We start from the raw sequence: 17434 nt of genomic DNA, 5'->3' as shown, positions 1-17434 counted from the left end.
ACTATCACTTTACTATATAGTTCCATGTTAATAAATATACAGTTTTTTTTTAATAGAATAGTAAAAAATCATTTTGTGAAAAAAGTTTAAAAAATGAGCCTACTTTACAACAAAAAAAGACAATAAACGACTTATATAGTACTAAAATTTTAAGGCATGTAAATTAAAGTATAAAATAGCGAATTCAACTAAACTAAGAACAACAAAATTAATATTAAATTTAAACTACTTTCCAATCAAAAAAAATTTCGTTTAATAGTTTCCAAATTGTTATGCTCATTAACTTAAAGTATAAACTGGACTAAATTCACTTGCTTTGAAACATTACTCGGTGGCAGATAAAAAACTTTTTGTTAAAATTATAATAATTTTTAATTAAGGTTTTTCTAAGTCGATAAAGAAAGTCTTGCTTCAATTTAAAACTTTAAAAGAGGCTAAATTTGTTTATAGAAATTAAAAAAAAGGATTTTTTTGAGTAATACTCAATAAATGAAGTTTGTTTAAAACATTGTTTAAACAAATATAAAAAGTTCAAAATCCAGCATAAAACTTTAAGAACTAATTATTTTTTAATTTTTATACCAATACACGGTTTATACATAAAACTTGAACCTTCTATTTTATTGATTAGAGAAGCACTAAAGTAAGGATACTTTTTGTTAGAAACAATTATTTTTAGGTTACCAAATTTTATTCATATAAAAGTACTTAACAACTAAAACCCACCTGCTGTACATAAATTACAATAAACTAACTAAAATTCATATAAAGACTTGTAAATAGCAAAAAAAAAAGTTGTAACAAAATACTTACTAGAACAAATTACATAACACTAGTTTTTTATGATTACTTACAAAGTTTTAATTATAATTTAATAGTTTAACTTGTTAAAACGTGCAGTATTTTAAAATACAAAAAAACAGTCTTAATCAAAAAGTTAAATATATAGGAAACAAAAACGTTAATATAACCTACAAAACTTATTAAACAAGATCGTAGGTAAGTTTCCTTTATGATTTATCACTCTTCAACTTTCATCTCGTAAAAAGTGTTTTAGTAAAAACTGCAGTATGCCCCTATTAAGTATCATCTAGTTATCTTAAACTTTTTTGATTTCGTACTTTTTAGCTAAAACTTACGTTTTAAAAATAATGATTTTTAGTAATTTTTTAAAAGACTGAAGAAATTTAAAAAGAAAAGAAAACTAAATATAACTTTACACGGACTAAAGGACTCATTAGTTTATACTTTTGTCATGTAGTCTTTTCAAATCAAAAAGTTATAGTAAGCTATAAGACGGCTTGTGGATACTTTACTTTACCGAGAGATATACTTTGTTGATTTATTTATATAGTTTTAGTTGTAAATAAATTATCAACAAAAAAGTATTGATCGTGCTAAATCGTTTAAGATATTATAATGTAGTAAATAGACACTTTAATTTTAGTTTTATAGCAGATGGTTGGGATCAACTCTAATCACCACTGTGTTCAGTACACCACTCTCAGCCATTCTTTGCTGTAAAGTGAGGGGGTCATTGATAAACTTAACTTCGGTGGTCGACCAAGACTGAAGCGATCTAAAAGTTTAAGTTTTAAAATTATAAGTGTAACAAAATTGGCGTTTTTTTACTAGAAAGAAGCTGCGCGAAAGGGAGAAACAAACTTAAGAACTAAAGAAAAAGACTAAGAAATCAAAAAAAAAGTTTTTTGCCAATTTTCAGTGTATTATATATATATATAGAATTAAGTTATTTAACTTAATAAATTAAATTTTTCACACTGAGCCCACCTTGAGGGCTTTGTTAATAAAAAGGTTTATTTAAAGATGCAAAACTCAAAGTCGCTTTTAAAAGTTAAAAAAAGTTTTTTTTGACTTTTTAAAAGTCAAAAAAGTCGCTTTTAAAGTTTAACAAGTTTTAATTTCATCTTAAAATAACCTACATTTCAATTTGCATCTTAATTTTATCTTTATCTCTTTCAATTATTTGTCCTAATATATAGTTACTCACTGAAGTTATATGAATTTTTGCTAGTTTATTGTCTGTTGGTAGATTAATTTTTGCACAAGCCGTTTTGCATGATTTTTGATAGTTTCAAAATTACGTCATAATCTATTTATGCAAAAAGTTTTTTACTTTCATTAGTGATTTTGTTTTGTGCTTTATTTTAAACTTGTTTTGAAGCTGATGAGTGAATAGTCACGAAACTCGAGTCCTTTGAGTTTTGCATCTTTAAATAAACCTTTATATATATATATATATATATATATATATATAGAGTTAAGTTATTTAACTTAATAAATTAAATTCTTCACACTGAGCCCACCTTGAGGGCTTAATTAATGTTATATATATATGGTAACGCAACGAATGCCCGGTTTTGGCTGATAGCGGGGCCGTTATTATTAATGAAATTTAATTTTTTAAATAACAATTCTTTAAGCATACAATAAATGCAAGCATTTTTATGTTCTGAGGAGTTAGATTATTGGATATAAAAAACAAGCCTTTAGTTCTTTTTTTTTTGTTTTTGGAACCAAATTAATAGATAAAGTATAAGTCTTATAAAAAACAGCTAACTCAGTTAACCCTAAACGACATGGTAAAGATTTTTATTGCTGCAGAAAACTAAGACTTTAGAATTTTTTTTTGCTTTTTAATTTAAGACTTTTAAACATTTTATCTAACTAAATTAAAAAATTTAATTTCTAATCTTAAAACTTAAATTCAGAACAAGTAGTTGTTTATTTATCTTGAATTAGGTGTAATTGCAAACTGTTTCTTTTTATTTCTAGAGTATTCGTATTTCAAAATTTTACTTATAAGTTTTTTATTACAAGATATGATACTGGGAATAACCTCTGATTTTAAGTAAAAAAAAATTTCTGAAAAATAAATTGTAAAGCTCAACAGCAGTATTAGTTTACACTGGAAAAACTTAGTTAATTTTGATTAAATAGAAAAATTTAATTATATTGATACTGAAAATATTTACTTTTAAACATGATTTCGCACATTTTAAAATACATTTTTTTAATTTAAAACTCCATTATTATATTTACACATCTTTGCTCAAACTTTGTCTTTAAAATGAAATAATTAATTTCAAGTTTAAATGTAACCAGCTTTTAATTACTTTTATTTTTTATTATGCTATATTTTTAGTATAAGAATGTTCTTACGTTTCTACAAATTTATTTTTACAAACTTTTTTTAATAATTTGTTAGGTAACATTTTTAAGCTTTCTAAATGCTTTAAACGAGTTGCTTATATTTATATTATATATGTTTTTTAAGTCTTAATTTATAAAAATTTTTATCAAAAATGAAAATGAGAGGTTATTTTTTTAATACACAAAAGAGTGGAAACATAGTAAAAATGCTTATATTAACGTAAAGAATGTCATGATTGATTGCTTTCATATCTTGAACTTACAACAAACACATTTTACTAGCAGCAAATTAACTAAGTAAATACAGGAAAAAATTGATGAAAAATTGATAAAAAAAATTTCGATTTTTTGCTTAAGCAAAATAATAATTTTTTTCTAAAATGACAAAACATTTTTTAAATTAAAACAGCTATCTTGCTTTGTTAAATAGACGACCATTCTGAAAGAAACAATTAACCTAAGACAAAGTCAAAAAAAAAGATGTTATAAAACTTGAATAAATAATAAAGTTTCAAAATATGGTTTAAATTTGTACACCTTGCAAAATCTATAAATGTCAAAAATTAGACTCCTGCATCAAAGCCGTGCTCTCTGCAGCTGCCGCAGGGTCTTCCCCGAACTCGAAACCATTATAGCTCTCGCTCTCCGTGCACGGGGAGGGAATATCCGACAAGTCGATCGTCGTCGTCTGCACCGATTCCATCCGCTGTCTGGCGCCAGAGGTGACGCTCAGCATATTGCTCAGCAGCCTGTCGTCTTCCGACGTCGAGTCCAGCATCAGCTTGAAGTCTTCGAGTAGCTGGCGGAAGCTGGGCCGCCGCGATGGTACATCGTCCCAGCAGTCCTTCATGAGGCGGTGGAGGAGGGGCGTGGAGTACTCCGGCTGCTTCAGCCGGTTTCCCGCGCGCAGGTACGACACCAGGTCGTTCGTCTTCAAGCCGGGGTACGGGGAGTTACCCAAGGTGAAAACCTCCCATAGCAGGATGCCAAATGACCAGACGTCGGTGGCGTGGGTGAAGACGTTCTCGGTCAGCGCTTCCAGCGCCATCCACTTGTATGGTAGGTGGCCCTTGGTCTTCTTGCGGTAGTAGTCCTTAGAGACGACGTTTCTTGCCAGCCCGAAGTCGGAAATCTTCATGACGTACTCGTTTGTCACCAGCACGTTCCTTGCCGCCAGATCCCTGTGCACGCACTTCTTCTGCACCAGGTAGTTCATGCCGTTGGCGATCTGGTGGGAGGCGGAGACGAGGTCGCGGTAGGTGAGCTCCCTGATCTGCTGGTCGTCGCAGGAAGAGGAGGCGCTCGAGCTGCGGTGGAGGTTGGGCCGGTTGCGCCGCAGGAAGGCCTTTAGGTTGCCCTCCTCCGCGTACTCCATGAGCAGCCAGACGGTGTTCTGCATGGACGTGCAGATGCCGATGAGGCCCGCGATGTTGATGTGATTTCCCACGTTCTTCATCTGGTCGAACTCGCTCAGCATGTCCGCTTTGTAGCGCGACTCCTTGAGCATCTTGACCGCGCAAACCTGAATGAGATGGTATTTGTTTATTATTCAATTGTTACTCACATGTACGCATTTTTTGCATTATAAATTCGAACAAGGAAGTGCTTATTTTTTTTTAAGATTTAAGTAACAACTTACCTAAAATAAAACAACTTTAAGTTCGTTTTTTGAAATTTTTCACAGTAAGTAGTTTTAAATTAGTTTTTTTACTTAATAATGAAGTTTGGTATTAGTTCGAAAGAATTTGCAAAAAAAAATATTTAAAAAAAATTTATCAATTTAAACTTGTGTCTTCTAAGTTGCTGATAGTATATTACAATTATAAGCAAAACTTACAGTATTACAGTTTTTAAACATAGCTTAATTCTTATTTTATTAGAAACATCAATTAATATAAACTAAATTATTATAAATAAAAGTATATTTATTCTTTCAAGACTTTATTATGCAAACTAAGTTTCGGTCAAATTTATTTAATTTAAAAACTTGTAAAAACTTTGTGAACTAAAAAACTTGAAAGGTTAATTTTTTTTTACTATTTTACAAAATACCAAATACATTTTTTCGTCAACCCTATTAGTATAATTAAGTTATTAAGATTTATGTTGAACTTTATACATATTGATAATGTTTGTTATTATTTGTTTTGGTAAAAAAATTTAAAACAACTGTTTTGTTTATTCTCAACTAATATAAGCATTATTGCTCTATAACCTTATTTAACAGAATATTTTTTATCTAAAAACTGTGTTATAAAATTATTTATATAAGAAATTTTTAAATAAGAAATTTCAAGTTGTTTATAAATCACATAAAGTTTGAATAAAACTAAAAGTTATAATCAACTTATACGTTATTTGAGAATAATACGTCTTGTAAAAGCTTATAGTTATTTTTGTTACTGCTATAAACTCAATATTAATGTTTATTAAACTTATCAACGAACCTTACTATACATCGTGTCTTGTTCAACATCGTTGGTGTACTGCACTTTCTGGGTGACCTTGGCACGGTAAACCTGACCAAAAAACCCCTCGTCCAGTATTTTTTCAAGTTGAATATCGCTTCTTTTAATCTCCCAGTTCGGGTCGTAGGACAGCTGGTCGACTTGGAGCAGGTTCTGGCCGTGAAAGCCGGTCGTGGCCTGCCACAAGTCGATGTCGCGGACCGCGTTCGGTTCGTCGATCCTCTCCATTTGGGGTATGCAGTCGGCGTTCCTGATTGGGTAAAGCGTCTGCTGGTTGGACTTTGCTCGCTTCCACAGCCCGGCGTTCAGCATGATGATTATGAAAAGAACGGCAAGAATGGCGCCCATCCAAAAATAACTGCTCTTCGAATCTTCCTTCGAAGAGTCCAGTACCGGTGGTTTCTGCTTGAAAACTTTAAAGTTGATTTTGACGAAGGTCGTGCCAAGGTAGTTCGTTCCGGCACAGCGGTACTCCCCCGCACTGCTCGATGTGACGTTTTCTATCGTCATCGTGTGCTCTCGCTTCTGCTCGTCGCGGTGGACCCCGTCCTTGTCGTCTTTTACGTCGTGACCGGTGACTTGGAAGCCCTTCGTTTCATTTTTGATCACGGTGTAGTTTTTTCCGGTCAGGTCCATCTTTTTCCAAACGACCGTTTTCGCCATGTACACGCGGCAGTGGATGGTGTGGGGCTTACCAATCTCGCCCCTGCTGTCCGCTTCCATAGCAGGCCATAGCAGGTACGGACGCTGCGATACCGCGTGCAGCTTCATAGTGACGTTGAACTCTTTCCGCACTGTGGTGTTATTGTATCGACCTGTGCACCTGTAAATCGCCTGGTCGGACGAAATAAAACCCCTCAGCACCAACTTGCTGTTGTTCTCCGTGAACTTCAACGGCGTGTCGTGCATGGGCCTCCTCAGCTTCGGCGACCCGTTTTTGGTCCAGTAAAATGTGGCGTTTTTCATTGATGAATTCCACCAGTTTTTCCCGCAATCCAGGGTGAAGCTGCTTTCTACTAGTTTTTTCTTGGCTATTACTTCATATTTTGTTTTGTACCACGCGTCGTCTGTGTGATCGTCGTTCGGAATTTGACGCAGGGGTTTTGATAGGGAAAATTTTGTGAAAATTTGTAAAAAAACAAATAAAAAAAAATTGGTTTTTGACTCCATTGTATGAATGCACAGTTTGCTACTTTATAACCATTTCTGTATAGATAAACAATTGTGACACGGTGTACATACAAACGCTATTTTACATTTTATCTAGTTTTTTATAAAAAATCGATAAATCAACTATTATAAAAAAAATACTTTAATGGTGTTTCTAATAAGCACTAGACTGCACCGCATGAAATTCAATAACAGTTTCTGTAATTAATTAAAAATTATTTTATAAATAGTAAATGTTTTTTTACAGTTAAATTATAACAATTTATTGATAATTTTTGCCATGAAAAATTCAAGCAAAGTCTGAAAGTTTATATAGAACTTTGCAACTTACGCACATACAAATGTAAACTACTTTCAGTTTTCAATTTACCTTATCTCAAGTCGTATAAACTGAAACTACTGATAGTTTATGCACAACACAATCTTGTACCACTTTTAAGATAAGAATGCACATGCGAGAGCTGAGTCTATCGTGTAAAATATACTTTTTTGTTTCTACCACGCCATGTAACATGACATTTTACTTTTCTAAAAACAAAAGTTTAAATTTGTTGTAAAAACAAAATATTCTAAAAGTAACACAAAAAACTGTTCAGTTACTACCATAAAGTCAAAATGAACAGTTTACCAAAGTTAATAATACTTTCAAGAAACTAAATTTCAACGTAAGAAAAGAAAGCATTGTGTTTTTGAAAATTTTGCAAAGCATTTAGCTTAAAGATAAAACTTATGCTCTTATGAAGAAGGAAGTCTTTTAAATTTAAGGACAGTATTGCACTTAAGGACTTATAACACATTTGAAGGACTAAGGATGACCATATCTCGTTTTGAAGTATGATAAAAAATTGAAAGAATTTCTGACATCTATTAGTAATTAAAACAAGAAGTAATTTAAAACTCATGAGAATTGCTTTTGTTTAACTTTATTTAATGAATTATAAATTTGCAATCGGTAGGATTTTTCAATGACCTAAAAATTATAAAAGCAAACTGGAGTTCATGATTTTAAAGTTAAACTTGGTAAATCCTATTACGTTTCAAAGTTAAAAAATCTTGCTTAGATTTGCTTTCTTTTTTGAGTTGGAAACTAAAAAGATCAAATATAGATCAACTAATATTAAAATAACTAAAAGTGTTCATCATAAAAACATCAACCTATTATACCTGACTACAAAAACAAAAGTCTCAGTAATCTAATTAAAACTAACTTTACTTAAAAAACCATTCCTTTTTCGCTTTTCGCTTTTCTGTTGTTCATTATTCACCAATGCACTTTTTCGCTTTTAAAACAACTCTCCCCACTCAGGCCCACTTCAAGCTAATTAACTTAACAACGGTCTTCACTCGACCTTTTCTGAGGAATTTTCCTTTGTTATTTTTGCTATTCAAGCAGCTTGCCTGCTGCAGCGCGTATCTGCTGCGGAGTGACTTTCCGCTAAAACAAAAGTAGCTTTGCGGTTCGTTTGTGTGAGTGACGTGCGTCTTGCTGAAAAAAAAACAAGTGAGTATCTGTTCAAAGCGCCAAGCACCTTGCTGGCCAGAGAACTGCTTTGAATGTGTTAGCATGAAGTGAAAATAGATATATTGTGCTGAGTAGATTTTTTTTATGTGCCGTTAAATACGTTACACTTTTATTAAAATATAGCCATGCATATCTAAAATTCATTAATACTTGTTATTTATGTAAAACAAAGCATTAATTTAAATAAAAAAAAGCTAAAATTAGTCTTTAAAACTGTAAACAAAAATGGTAAGACGTATTAAAGTTGTGCCAAATAAAAATGCATAAAATCTTAGACTTTCTTTAAAATTCTCTACAAAACGAAACATTTTATGAACTTTAAACAACAAAAACTACTATCATGTGATATTAACACACAACATTGAATAATAATATTTATCTACGCTGCTAATAAAAAAAGTTTTTAGTCACGAGGTACTGTTTTTTTAAAAATATTTTGTACATGAACTTTTGCCTTGAGTAAATAATGTTTTTTTGTTACATTAAACTCAAACATTTTTTTAAACTCATGAGTTATAGTCAACACCAGGTTTTTTTTTAAATCCTTCGTCTAAATAACTATTCGAAAAAATGTGTTTATAAAACTTATACCACCTATGCTAAACCTTTTCTTAAAAGCAACAAAAATGAAACGACGAGCATCGAGAAATCATGAAAATTTAATGTGCACTTTTTTCACTTGTGCTTAAAAGACGAATGTTTACAAGTTTTCTCAGCGGAAATATCAGTCTGGCTTGCGGACGACAAACCCAGTTTCCGTAAATACGAGCTAATTAGCAGTGCGAGGCTGTTTGAGCTCCACGGACGGAATTCGATTTTCTGGGAAGCACTTCGTCTTGACGCTGCGTGCTCACCAGGGCGTGACGAACAGCAACAAAACGCATGAGTGGCGGGGAAAGTTTTTTGTTGAGATTTCTCAAGTCAACAAACCACTTAAGCAGTCCGCTGCTCTTTCAAAACTAATAATTACGCTGCTTTTTCTCACCTAGCCCGGTGTTTGTGTTTCGTTATATTTTTGCGCTTTTTAAACGCAATTAAAATGTGTTCTTACGGCCAGCTTGGGAATTTAGGGTAGCGCCGTGGCCAAATTTTTTTTAGTAATTAAATTATATGCTTTAGCTTAACTGCTGTAAAACTTACATAACAAATTTGAAATGCTATTGATTAGTGAAAGATTTTAATTCGTATAAGTACTACTCAAACAAAAAATAGTCTATTTTTTATCATCAGATAAACGTTAAACCTTATCATTTTGTAAAATAAAATAGATATATACAAAAATATAAACAAAACTTTTTTAAAAGTTTCAAAAATATATCGAAAATGTTTAAAATTTTCTTAAAAGTCAAACATAGTTTAATATACTTTGTCCTAGCTGTTTACAAATATACGAAGTCTTTCAAAAAACTAAACTGTTAACTTATATGTTAGTTAAGTAACATACCGAAATAAAAACAAAATTAAATTAAACCTTGTACAAAAAATTTACTGATTAATAAGATAACGTTATATGTTATGCAGTTAACTGTTTTCATTTTATAAAATTTGCACATAAGTAAAAACATTTGAAAACAACAAATAAAAAACTTAACGACTATAACTTCAAAACTTAAACTAAATTAGTCATAAAGTTTCAAAAATAGCCAGAACATTAAACGAAAGCTGTTTCAATTTTATAAAATCCTTATAACTTAGTAAAAAAACTTACTTTGAAAACTTAAAAAAAACTACGGCTACGCTTATACAGATGATGAATAACAAAATAATCCTCGGCATGTTCTTAAAAATTAACTGACGCCACGCTGAGAGTTCATTACAAATTTCATTACAAACCCTGAAGCTAGTCGGATTGGTTTGCAAAACACTATGTATACTTTTTTCGCTTTTCTTGAGAAATTTTCCTTGCTAACATTGGTTGTATTATTTAGTACAAAGTGACATTTGTGCACATGAAAAGACAAAACAGCCAAACCTTAATAGCAGGCTTTGTGCACTATTATTATGACGTAAAAAGACTATATTTATATGTTGTAGGACAAATCCGAGCAGCTTAATTAGACCTTTTAAGTTGTGACTGTGAAAGCTCTTTTTTTCAGAGTCAAGCGCTAAACCTACATCGTATACAGTTGTCAATCTAAAAATGACTAAAAAGCATATTTTAAACATTTATATTGTTGCATAATTTCTTAAATTTAATCTTAAAAAATTCAATTAATAGTTACTTAACACTTTAAACAAAAACTAAAGTCTAGTTGACTACCCTTGCTTTAAAAAGTATAATATCTTAGCAATGTTCTTAGTGAGAATTTTCTTAAACCTTTATTCCGTTTGAAATAAGAGACAATAAGTAAAATATTTACCGTTCAATTTACATCCAAATTACAGTATCGTGGGTGTTCTGTTAAAATTTTACGCCTTTATTTTTGAATTCAGCTGTCTATCAAACGAAAACACAAAATAGCTCAATCAAAAGTTCTGTTTAAAAGTAGACAAAGCCCCTTTTAATCATTTGATTTATGCATTATTTTAAAGTAAAACAGAGCATTTCTACTAAACCTACACCTAAATTTTACTTGTTATGGTAGTGTTGTTGAAAAATTTAACTTTAATACTTTCTATACCCTGAAGGCATTTTTTAGTAAAGTTTATTTTTATTTTTATACGGCTTGACTGCTAAACTTTTTTCAAATAAATTTTAAACATTTTTATATTATAGTTTTCTACTGAGTTTATAGGAAATATTTTATAACTTTTGGTAATTATAATTTTCAAATTAACTAAACTTTTTAATAGAAGCTATTTTATAAAGTAAAGCTTTTATTATTAACTAAAAAAAAACAATTAGTTTTTGAATCTTTTATGTAAATTCTGTAACTTTTGATTGATTTTTAATTGTTGAACAAACAATACTAAGTATGTAGTCTTATAATTATTGTTCCAACAACCTAAATTAATGTAACAATATTCTACGTTTAACTTAATACTTACTCAATTAACAATAGTATATTTACAATCTTAAGGTTTTTAAAATAACCAATCAAAAAAAGATAAAAAAAACTTGATAAAGTGACAAAACTACTATAGTAAATAACAAAATTGTTTTACCACCGAACGAATGTCAAAAACAAAATTAATTTTTTAAGTCTATCGCTTTTAAGAATCAAAAAATAAGTCTGCTCTTCATTCAAACCTAATTCAAAAATGTCTGACAGTTTTTATGCCCTTAACTTTGTTTTACGGTTCAATGCATGTTGTTGCGTTCACGTCTTAATCTTTTGCTTAAAATTCTTAACAAATTTAGACCTTACTATTGTTTTAGGGCCTTGAATAACAACGACCAGCTAAAAGAAAACTCGTCTATAAGCATAAAACGAAATTTGTTAACTGTCTATAACGTTTTCAACTGCCACTCTTAAAGTTCTTGAATTATATTGTACTAAGCACCGATATGTCGGCTACTTAATGTTGCAAAGTGCTTAATAATGACATTTTTCTCCACAAAAGAAATCGTTAAGGGCCAACGAAAACGCTATCAAAAAATTAAAAAATTCCTATACTGGCCGCACATATTTTTGTCTAGATGCGAAGATACTTAAATCAGCTTTCGTAATAAAAATATGCTTGTAAAGAGGCTAAAATGTTGATTTTAGCCAACAAAGACCTCAGTTTATGCTTGACCAGCTTACATAAACCATTCGTTTGTAAATAGTAAATATGTTAATTTAAACTTTGATTTACGGTGCGTGCCTATAAATCATGTCGCCTTGACTAACAATTAAAAGCTCTGTTGCAACTGAATAGCCCTGTTGTTTTATCTCCTTTTGTTACGCAGGCCTATACAAACTTAGGCCAATTAAACTGATATTAAATGACAATAAACATCACGAGCTTTTAATTTTTTTAACAACTTGTTATTCTGCGTAAAAACTAAAGCAAACTTGCTCAACATAAAAAAAACAACTTAACCTCCGATGTTTCAATACCTTCAATGTACTTTTGCAAGTAGATAAATAGATTGCTCATAAGAAGCGCACTGAAAGGTAGCTGTTTTTGTTTCAGCCGCAAATAAACAAACTTCTTATCTAGTTCTTTTTCTTGCCAGGCCGATACAAAGAAAAGCAACTGTTTTTTTCATTCGCTCGCACAAAACTGACAACCAGCTTGCTTGTTAACTACATATACAGGCTCAAGAAGAGGTCAGCGCATGAAAAACAAGCCAGAGGCTGGCAACTCGAGCGTGACGCGACTTTAGAGAAGCTTTTTGGCAAATCTGCAAAATTGAGCAAAGTTGGCAATCGGTCGCAAAAGCTAACTGGTTGTTGACCGATTTCTACTGCGAATTAAACAAAAGCGACTTTTTAAGAGAGCAAAAATAATACTCAAATTATTTTTAATGAGAATAGAATAAATGCAAGAGTGTAACACTTGTATAAAGCAACGAGTCTATTTCTGCCGAAAAAATAAAGCTTCTTGTATCAAATTTCTATTTATCTTAATCCTATTTGTGTTACTTACATGACAGTGCAATTTACAAACAGGATTTAACAATACAGCAAGTGACAGTCCGAAAAATTCAGTTTTTGCTGGCAAATATTGATTTTTATTTTAACAGGTTCTTCTGACTAATGCAAGATGTATCGATTATTTATTTATTGTTCCGTCTTTAAGTTTCATCTCTTATTTCAGAACTATATACGTTTTTACATATCATTTTAAGTTTAAAAAAATTTAATCAAAACATATTTAAACTAAAAACAACATAAAATTACTTCAAGTTAGCATCTTTTTAAATAAAATTTTATACGTTCAGTTAGTTTATAACTCTAATACTTAAGCCTTAGTCTATATTTTATAAGAAAATTTGCTTAAGGACTATTTACTAAAAAAATAATTAATAAACAAGTTTTTTTTGTTAGAAAAATCAAGCATAACAAAAACTTAAAAGTTTAAAATTTTTCTTACTAATACTTATTTTTAAAGTTATCTTATGAAATAAAGATAGCATAAACTTTGAGCTTAAACAATAAAGAGGTTTATCTATGTTCAGATTATTCCAATTACAAAAATAGTGTTGACTTATGATTAAGTAAGATATTTTTGATAAATAACAATTCTAAAATTATGTAGAATAGTACTAAACAAACCCTTTAAGAAAAGTAATGTATCAAATGAATTTATAAACTTATAATAGAAGAAAAAACAGGCATATGGTTTATGACGTTAAAATTTTTTTTTTTTTCATATTAATTTTAATTTTTTGAAACTAATCCAAAAGGAAAAAAACAGTTAAGCATTTTGAACATTCCTATTATATTTCAATACTATAAGAAAAAAGATTTAAAAGTAAAATAAGCTAGTTCAATATAGAACTGTACGTTTATTTTTTTAAAAACAGTTTTATGACAGTTAAAAAATAAGTTTATTAGGTATAAACGTATAGTAAGTGTATAAAGCACTGTCTAATGTAATACTACAACCATTTATGTTGATACAAAACTATTAAATTAAAATTCTTACGCAGTTCAGACGATAGTTTCAGACGCAAACTCAGTATAACTTATATTTATTAAGCATACATATACTATAAGTATAGAAATTTTAAAAAACATTAAGTCCGTATCTTTGATAAAATGATTTACAGTTCACTATTGTACTTTTAACGTAAAGTTTTTTTGCAGATTAGTATGTACATACTAAAAATCCTATTTTGTCTACACCAAAAATTAAGTTACCATCCTGCAAAGTTTTTGGCGCCAGCAAAATAACAGTAGCATAAAAACTATGCAATTTAACTACATAGCTGGACAAAAGTATTTTAAAATTCTCACAGTAATCCGGTACCAATGGCTTACATCAAAACTTTCAAAGGCAAAAGATTACTTTTAATCTATAGATGTTTAGATAAAAATTATACTGTAAAGTATTGTTATAGACGATGTCTTTGAAAAAAAAATTCTGGGTATACTAAAAAAGGTCAAAACAAATGCTACTTTAATATAAAGTTAGACTATGTTTTTGGAATATAAAAAAAAAAAAAAGATTTTAAGTTTTACCTGCGAATGTTAATTTGCGTAGAAACTGTTTAACTGAGCACATGAAGTATTGATTATTTGTTTAGGAATAACAACATTAAGATAAGTTTCGGTACAAAAAAGTACATGCTAATTTTTTTAGCGTACAAAGAATTTTTCTTAAGTAATTTACTGTGGACGGCTTTCGAAAGTTTTATCAACGACTTAGTTCAACAATCATCTTTAGAATAAAAGCTTAAAATTTCAATTTTTTTTCGATACAAAATAAACTCTTTAAATGTATTGATGTTTTGAAAGAACACCAAATAGGTTAAACTGCTTTAAGCAAAATGCTAAACAATAAAATTTAAATATAGATTTTACAGATTGAAAATGTTTACAATTTTTTAAAAACTTTCTTAGATAAAATTTTTAAAGATGAAAGTAAACGATCTTGCTGTAGCTAAAGGCAAAATGTTCTAACGGAAGTTACTTCTTCAGTAAGATAAAACAACACCTGCATTTATCAATCAACAGTATATACATCCTTTTCGCTGTTTTTTTTAGAATTGTGTTTAAACATTCAACATAAGCAGAAAGTAGTGATTAATTGCTTATTTAAAAACTTCTAAAAAAAAATTGTGTATGATTTTTTAACAAAACAAAGTCTATAAAATAGTAGCAAACTAGTTTTACTTAAAGACGCTTTAAACATAGTTAAATCTATAGTTTTTAAAACTTTATCTCGATAATCTTGTTGAACAAATAACTTACACAAAAAAGTGTTTTTATTTCATAAAAATAAATAAAAATTATAAGTGCTACATAAAAGTGTTTTTAGACCTACAGCAATTAATTGTGTAACTCAAAATTATACAAGTGCCGTAGAACTTCCTTTAGCTTATTATCTTGATAATTTGCAGGCCATTATGTTTAAACGACTACAAAATTTCCAGATTTAAGTTAAACCAGGCCTTTAAACTATGACTAACCATAAATTTGTCTCCCATAGATTGTGTATATCACCACTCTTTGGAAATTACATGGAAAATTTCTTTTAAACTAACGAGAGTGAAGTAACGGATTTCATTCCACTTCAACTTGTTTGATGGAAGTATAAGAAGTTCGACTAATACTATGTTTTTCGTTAAAACTGTTGTATTTTATAGATTAAAAAAAAATTATTAGTTGTTTACATTTTGTGATTTAAACTTGAACAAATTAAGGTCATAAAATTTGTTTTTACTAAATCAATATATTTTTTTAAAGGCAATTAAATAATATCATGATTTAAATCTGCTACTCTAGTCTTTACTCTTAACGAAAAAAAAATATTTAAAAATAAAAGTTCAAATAAATTTTGCATTTATTTCTAAAAGATACATCTCTTTCATAACAAATAATAACAAAGCAAACATATAAATTAACATAAAACATACAGTTTTATCATAAAGTACAGTACTAATCTAATATCTATAGACTTTCTCGCAACTTTTTGGAGTTTGTTACTACAATTTAATTATCTATTCTTTATCAAAAATATATAAATGCAATTTAAATGTAAAAAAAAACTAACATGAGTTTACTAAAGCATATAGCTTTGAATAAGTTATTAAACTAAAACTGTCAAACGCGTTTTTATTTTAACATCATACCGCTACTTTAAACTTTGAACCTTTTAAAAACTTAATAAAAACATCATAACTATTAAATTAAAAGCAGATGCTTTGCAGTTAATAAAAGCTTAAAAGAACCAGTCAGTCTATTTACCTTTGAAGACAAGCAAGAAATTTTTTATTGGTTCTTAAACGTTCACACGTTTAGCATATGATCATTACTTAACACATGTCCGTCAAACAGTTGAATTGTCTGACAATAATGTAAATACACCCGCTTCGGTCTAGATTGCTCGAAATATCGTAAATTGTTTATGTTAGTTAAATTTTAAGTTCAAACAAGATTGCCGGAAACAAAGCGAAGAACAATAAAAATATTAGCAACTATTGTAGGCAAACGTTCTTAAAGCTCTAATTTACCAAAACTTTAAAACTTTTTATTAAGTTTCAAAACCTAAATGACTATTTAAACTTTTTGATTTTCCATGAATTAAACTATTTTTGAAGGTTTTTATTAGAATCCGTAAAAACTGAAGCATTAATGAATTACAAAAACTTCCAAAATACAACGGATACATTTAAATAATCATATATTATTCATGAGAGTCATAGCAACTGATATTACAAAGTTTTATAAAAATTTTATCATAAATAATTCTTATTCAATAAAATTTTTTTGAAAATATTATTAAAAAATTTAAACTTATTTAATTTTTCTCCCTTTCAATTAGTTCTTTTTTTAATATATCATGTTTTTCACTTGAATGTTAAACCATAAAACATAAATTCAATCAGTTTTAGTGTATAAAATCTCAATAAAATGTTTACTTTTTTTTTCATATTTCTGTTGCTCAGTTTTTCTTATATTTAGAAATTGTTTTAAACGTTGTTTTTATATGCTGTTTCACTGTTTGACAAAAAAAAAGCTTCCGTTTTTTTAATTTTAGAAAGGCAGATTCAACAGATATGACATCGTTTAATTTCATATTTTTATTTCTAGAATTTCTTGCACATAAAAAACTAATCAGATAACTAATAGCTTATAAGAAACAAGTTCTTAAACTATCATTATTTAACTAGCTTTCTCACAAATATTCTTGGAGTAGAGAAAATTTACTTGTACAAATATTGTTTTATGAATAAAGTTATGCGTACTAGTTACCAGTTGTTTTTTATACGGGCAAAAGTCTACAACTTGAAAAAAAAAAACGATAAAACAGTTTTTGTCTCAGTTTCAGAAAGTATATCTTATTCTAAAAAACATAACATAGAAAACATAAAAGGATACTATTTTTGAAGCTATCAATTTTTTTTCTTAAATGAGTTTCAGTATTTAAATTGAACATATTTTTAGAAACGCTAAAAGCACTTAAACACTAAATGAATTTAGATAATAGAATGAAGTTTTTAGAAGTTGCAACAATATTCTATTTAATTAATAAATATAAAACAATAGTTAATCAATTTTTTTTT

General features: G+C 29.2%; 1 protein-coding gene across 2 annotated transcripts; it reads right to left on the bottom strand.

Moving 5' to 3' along the window:
- Positions 1-3235: 3235 nt before the first annotated feature.
- On the bottom strand, positions 3236-12461 carry LOC145835295 (fibroblast growth factor receptor-like). 2 transcript variants are annotated; one of them, XM_082942866.1, is made up of 3 exons: positions 12301-12461; positions 5622-6848; positions 3236-4696 (listed from the first exon to the last, which is right to left on the bottom strand). In XM_082942866.1, exons 2-3 carry the CDS (start codon positions 6810-6812, stop codon positions 3731-3733), a joined length of 2157 nt encoding a protein of 718 aa, XP_082798992.1. In that variant the 5' UTR covers positions 6813-6848; positions 12301-12461; the 3' UTR covers positions 3236-3730. The 2 variants fall into 2 exon arrangements, with proteins under 2 accessions (XP_082798992.1, XP_082798993.1); XM_082942867.1 differs by lacking the exon at positions 12301-12461 and adding an exon at positions 7183-8490.
- Positions 12462-17434: the final 4973 nt, after the last annotated feature.

The sequence above is a fragment of the Thalia democratica genome, chromosome 4, assembly GCF_965202585.1.
Source record: "Thalia democratica chromosome 4, ktThaDemo2.hap1.1, whole genome shotgun sequence".
NCBI lineage: Eukaryota > Metazoa > Chordata > Thaliacea > Salpida > Salpidae > Thalia > Thalia democratica.
Note: the sequence above shows the minus strand (reverse complement) of the source record. Positions and strands in the feature narration are given on the sequence as shown.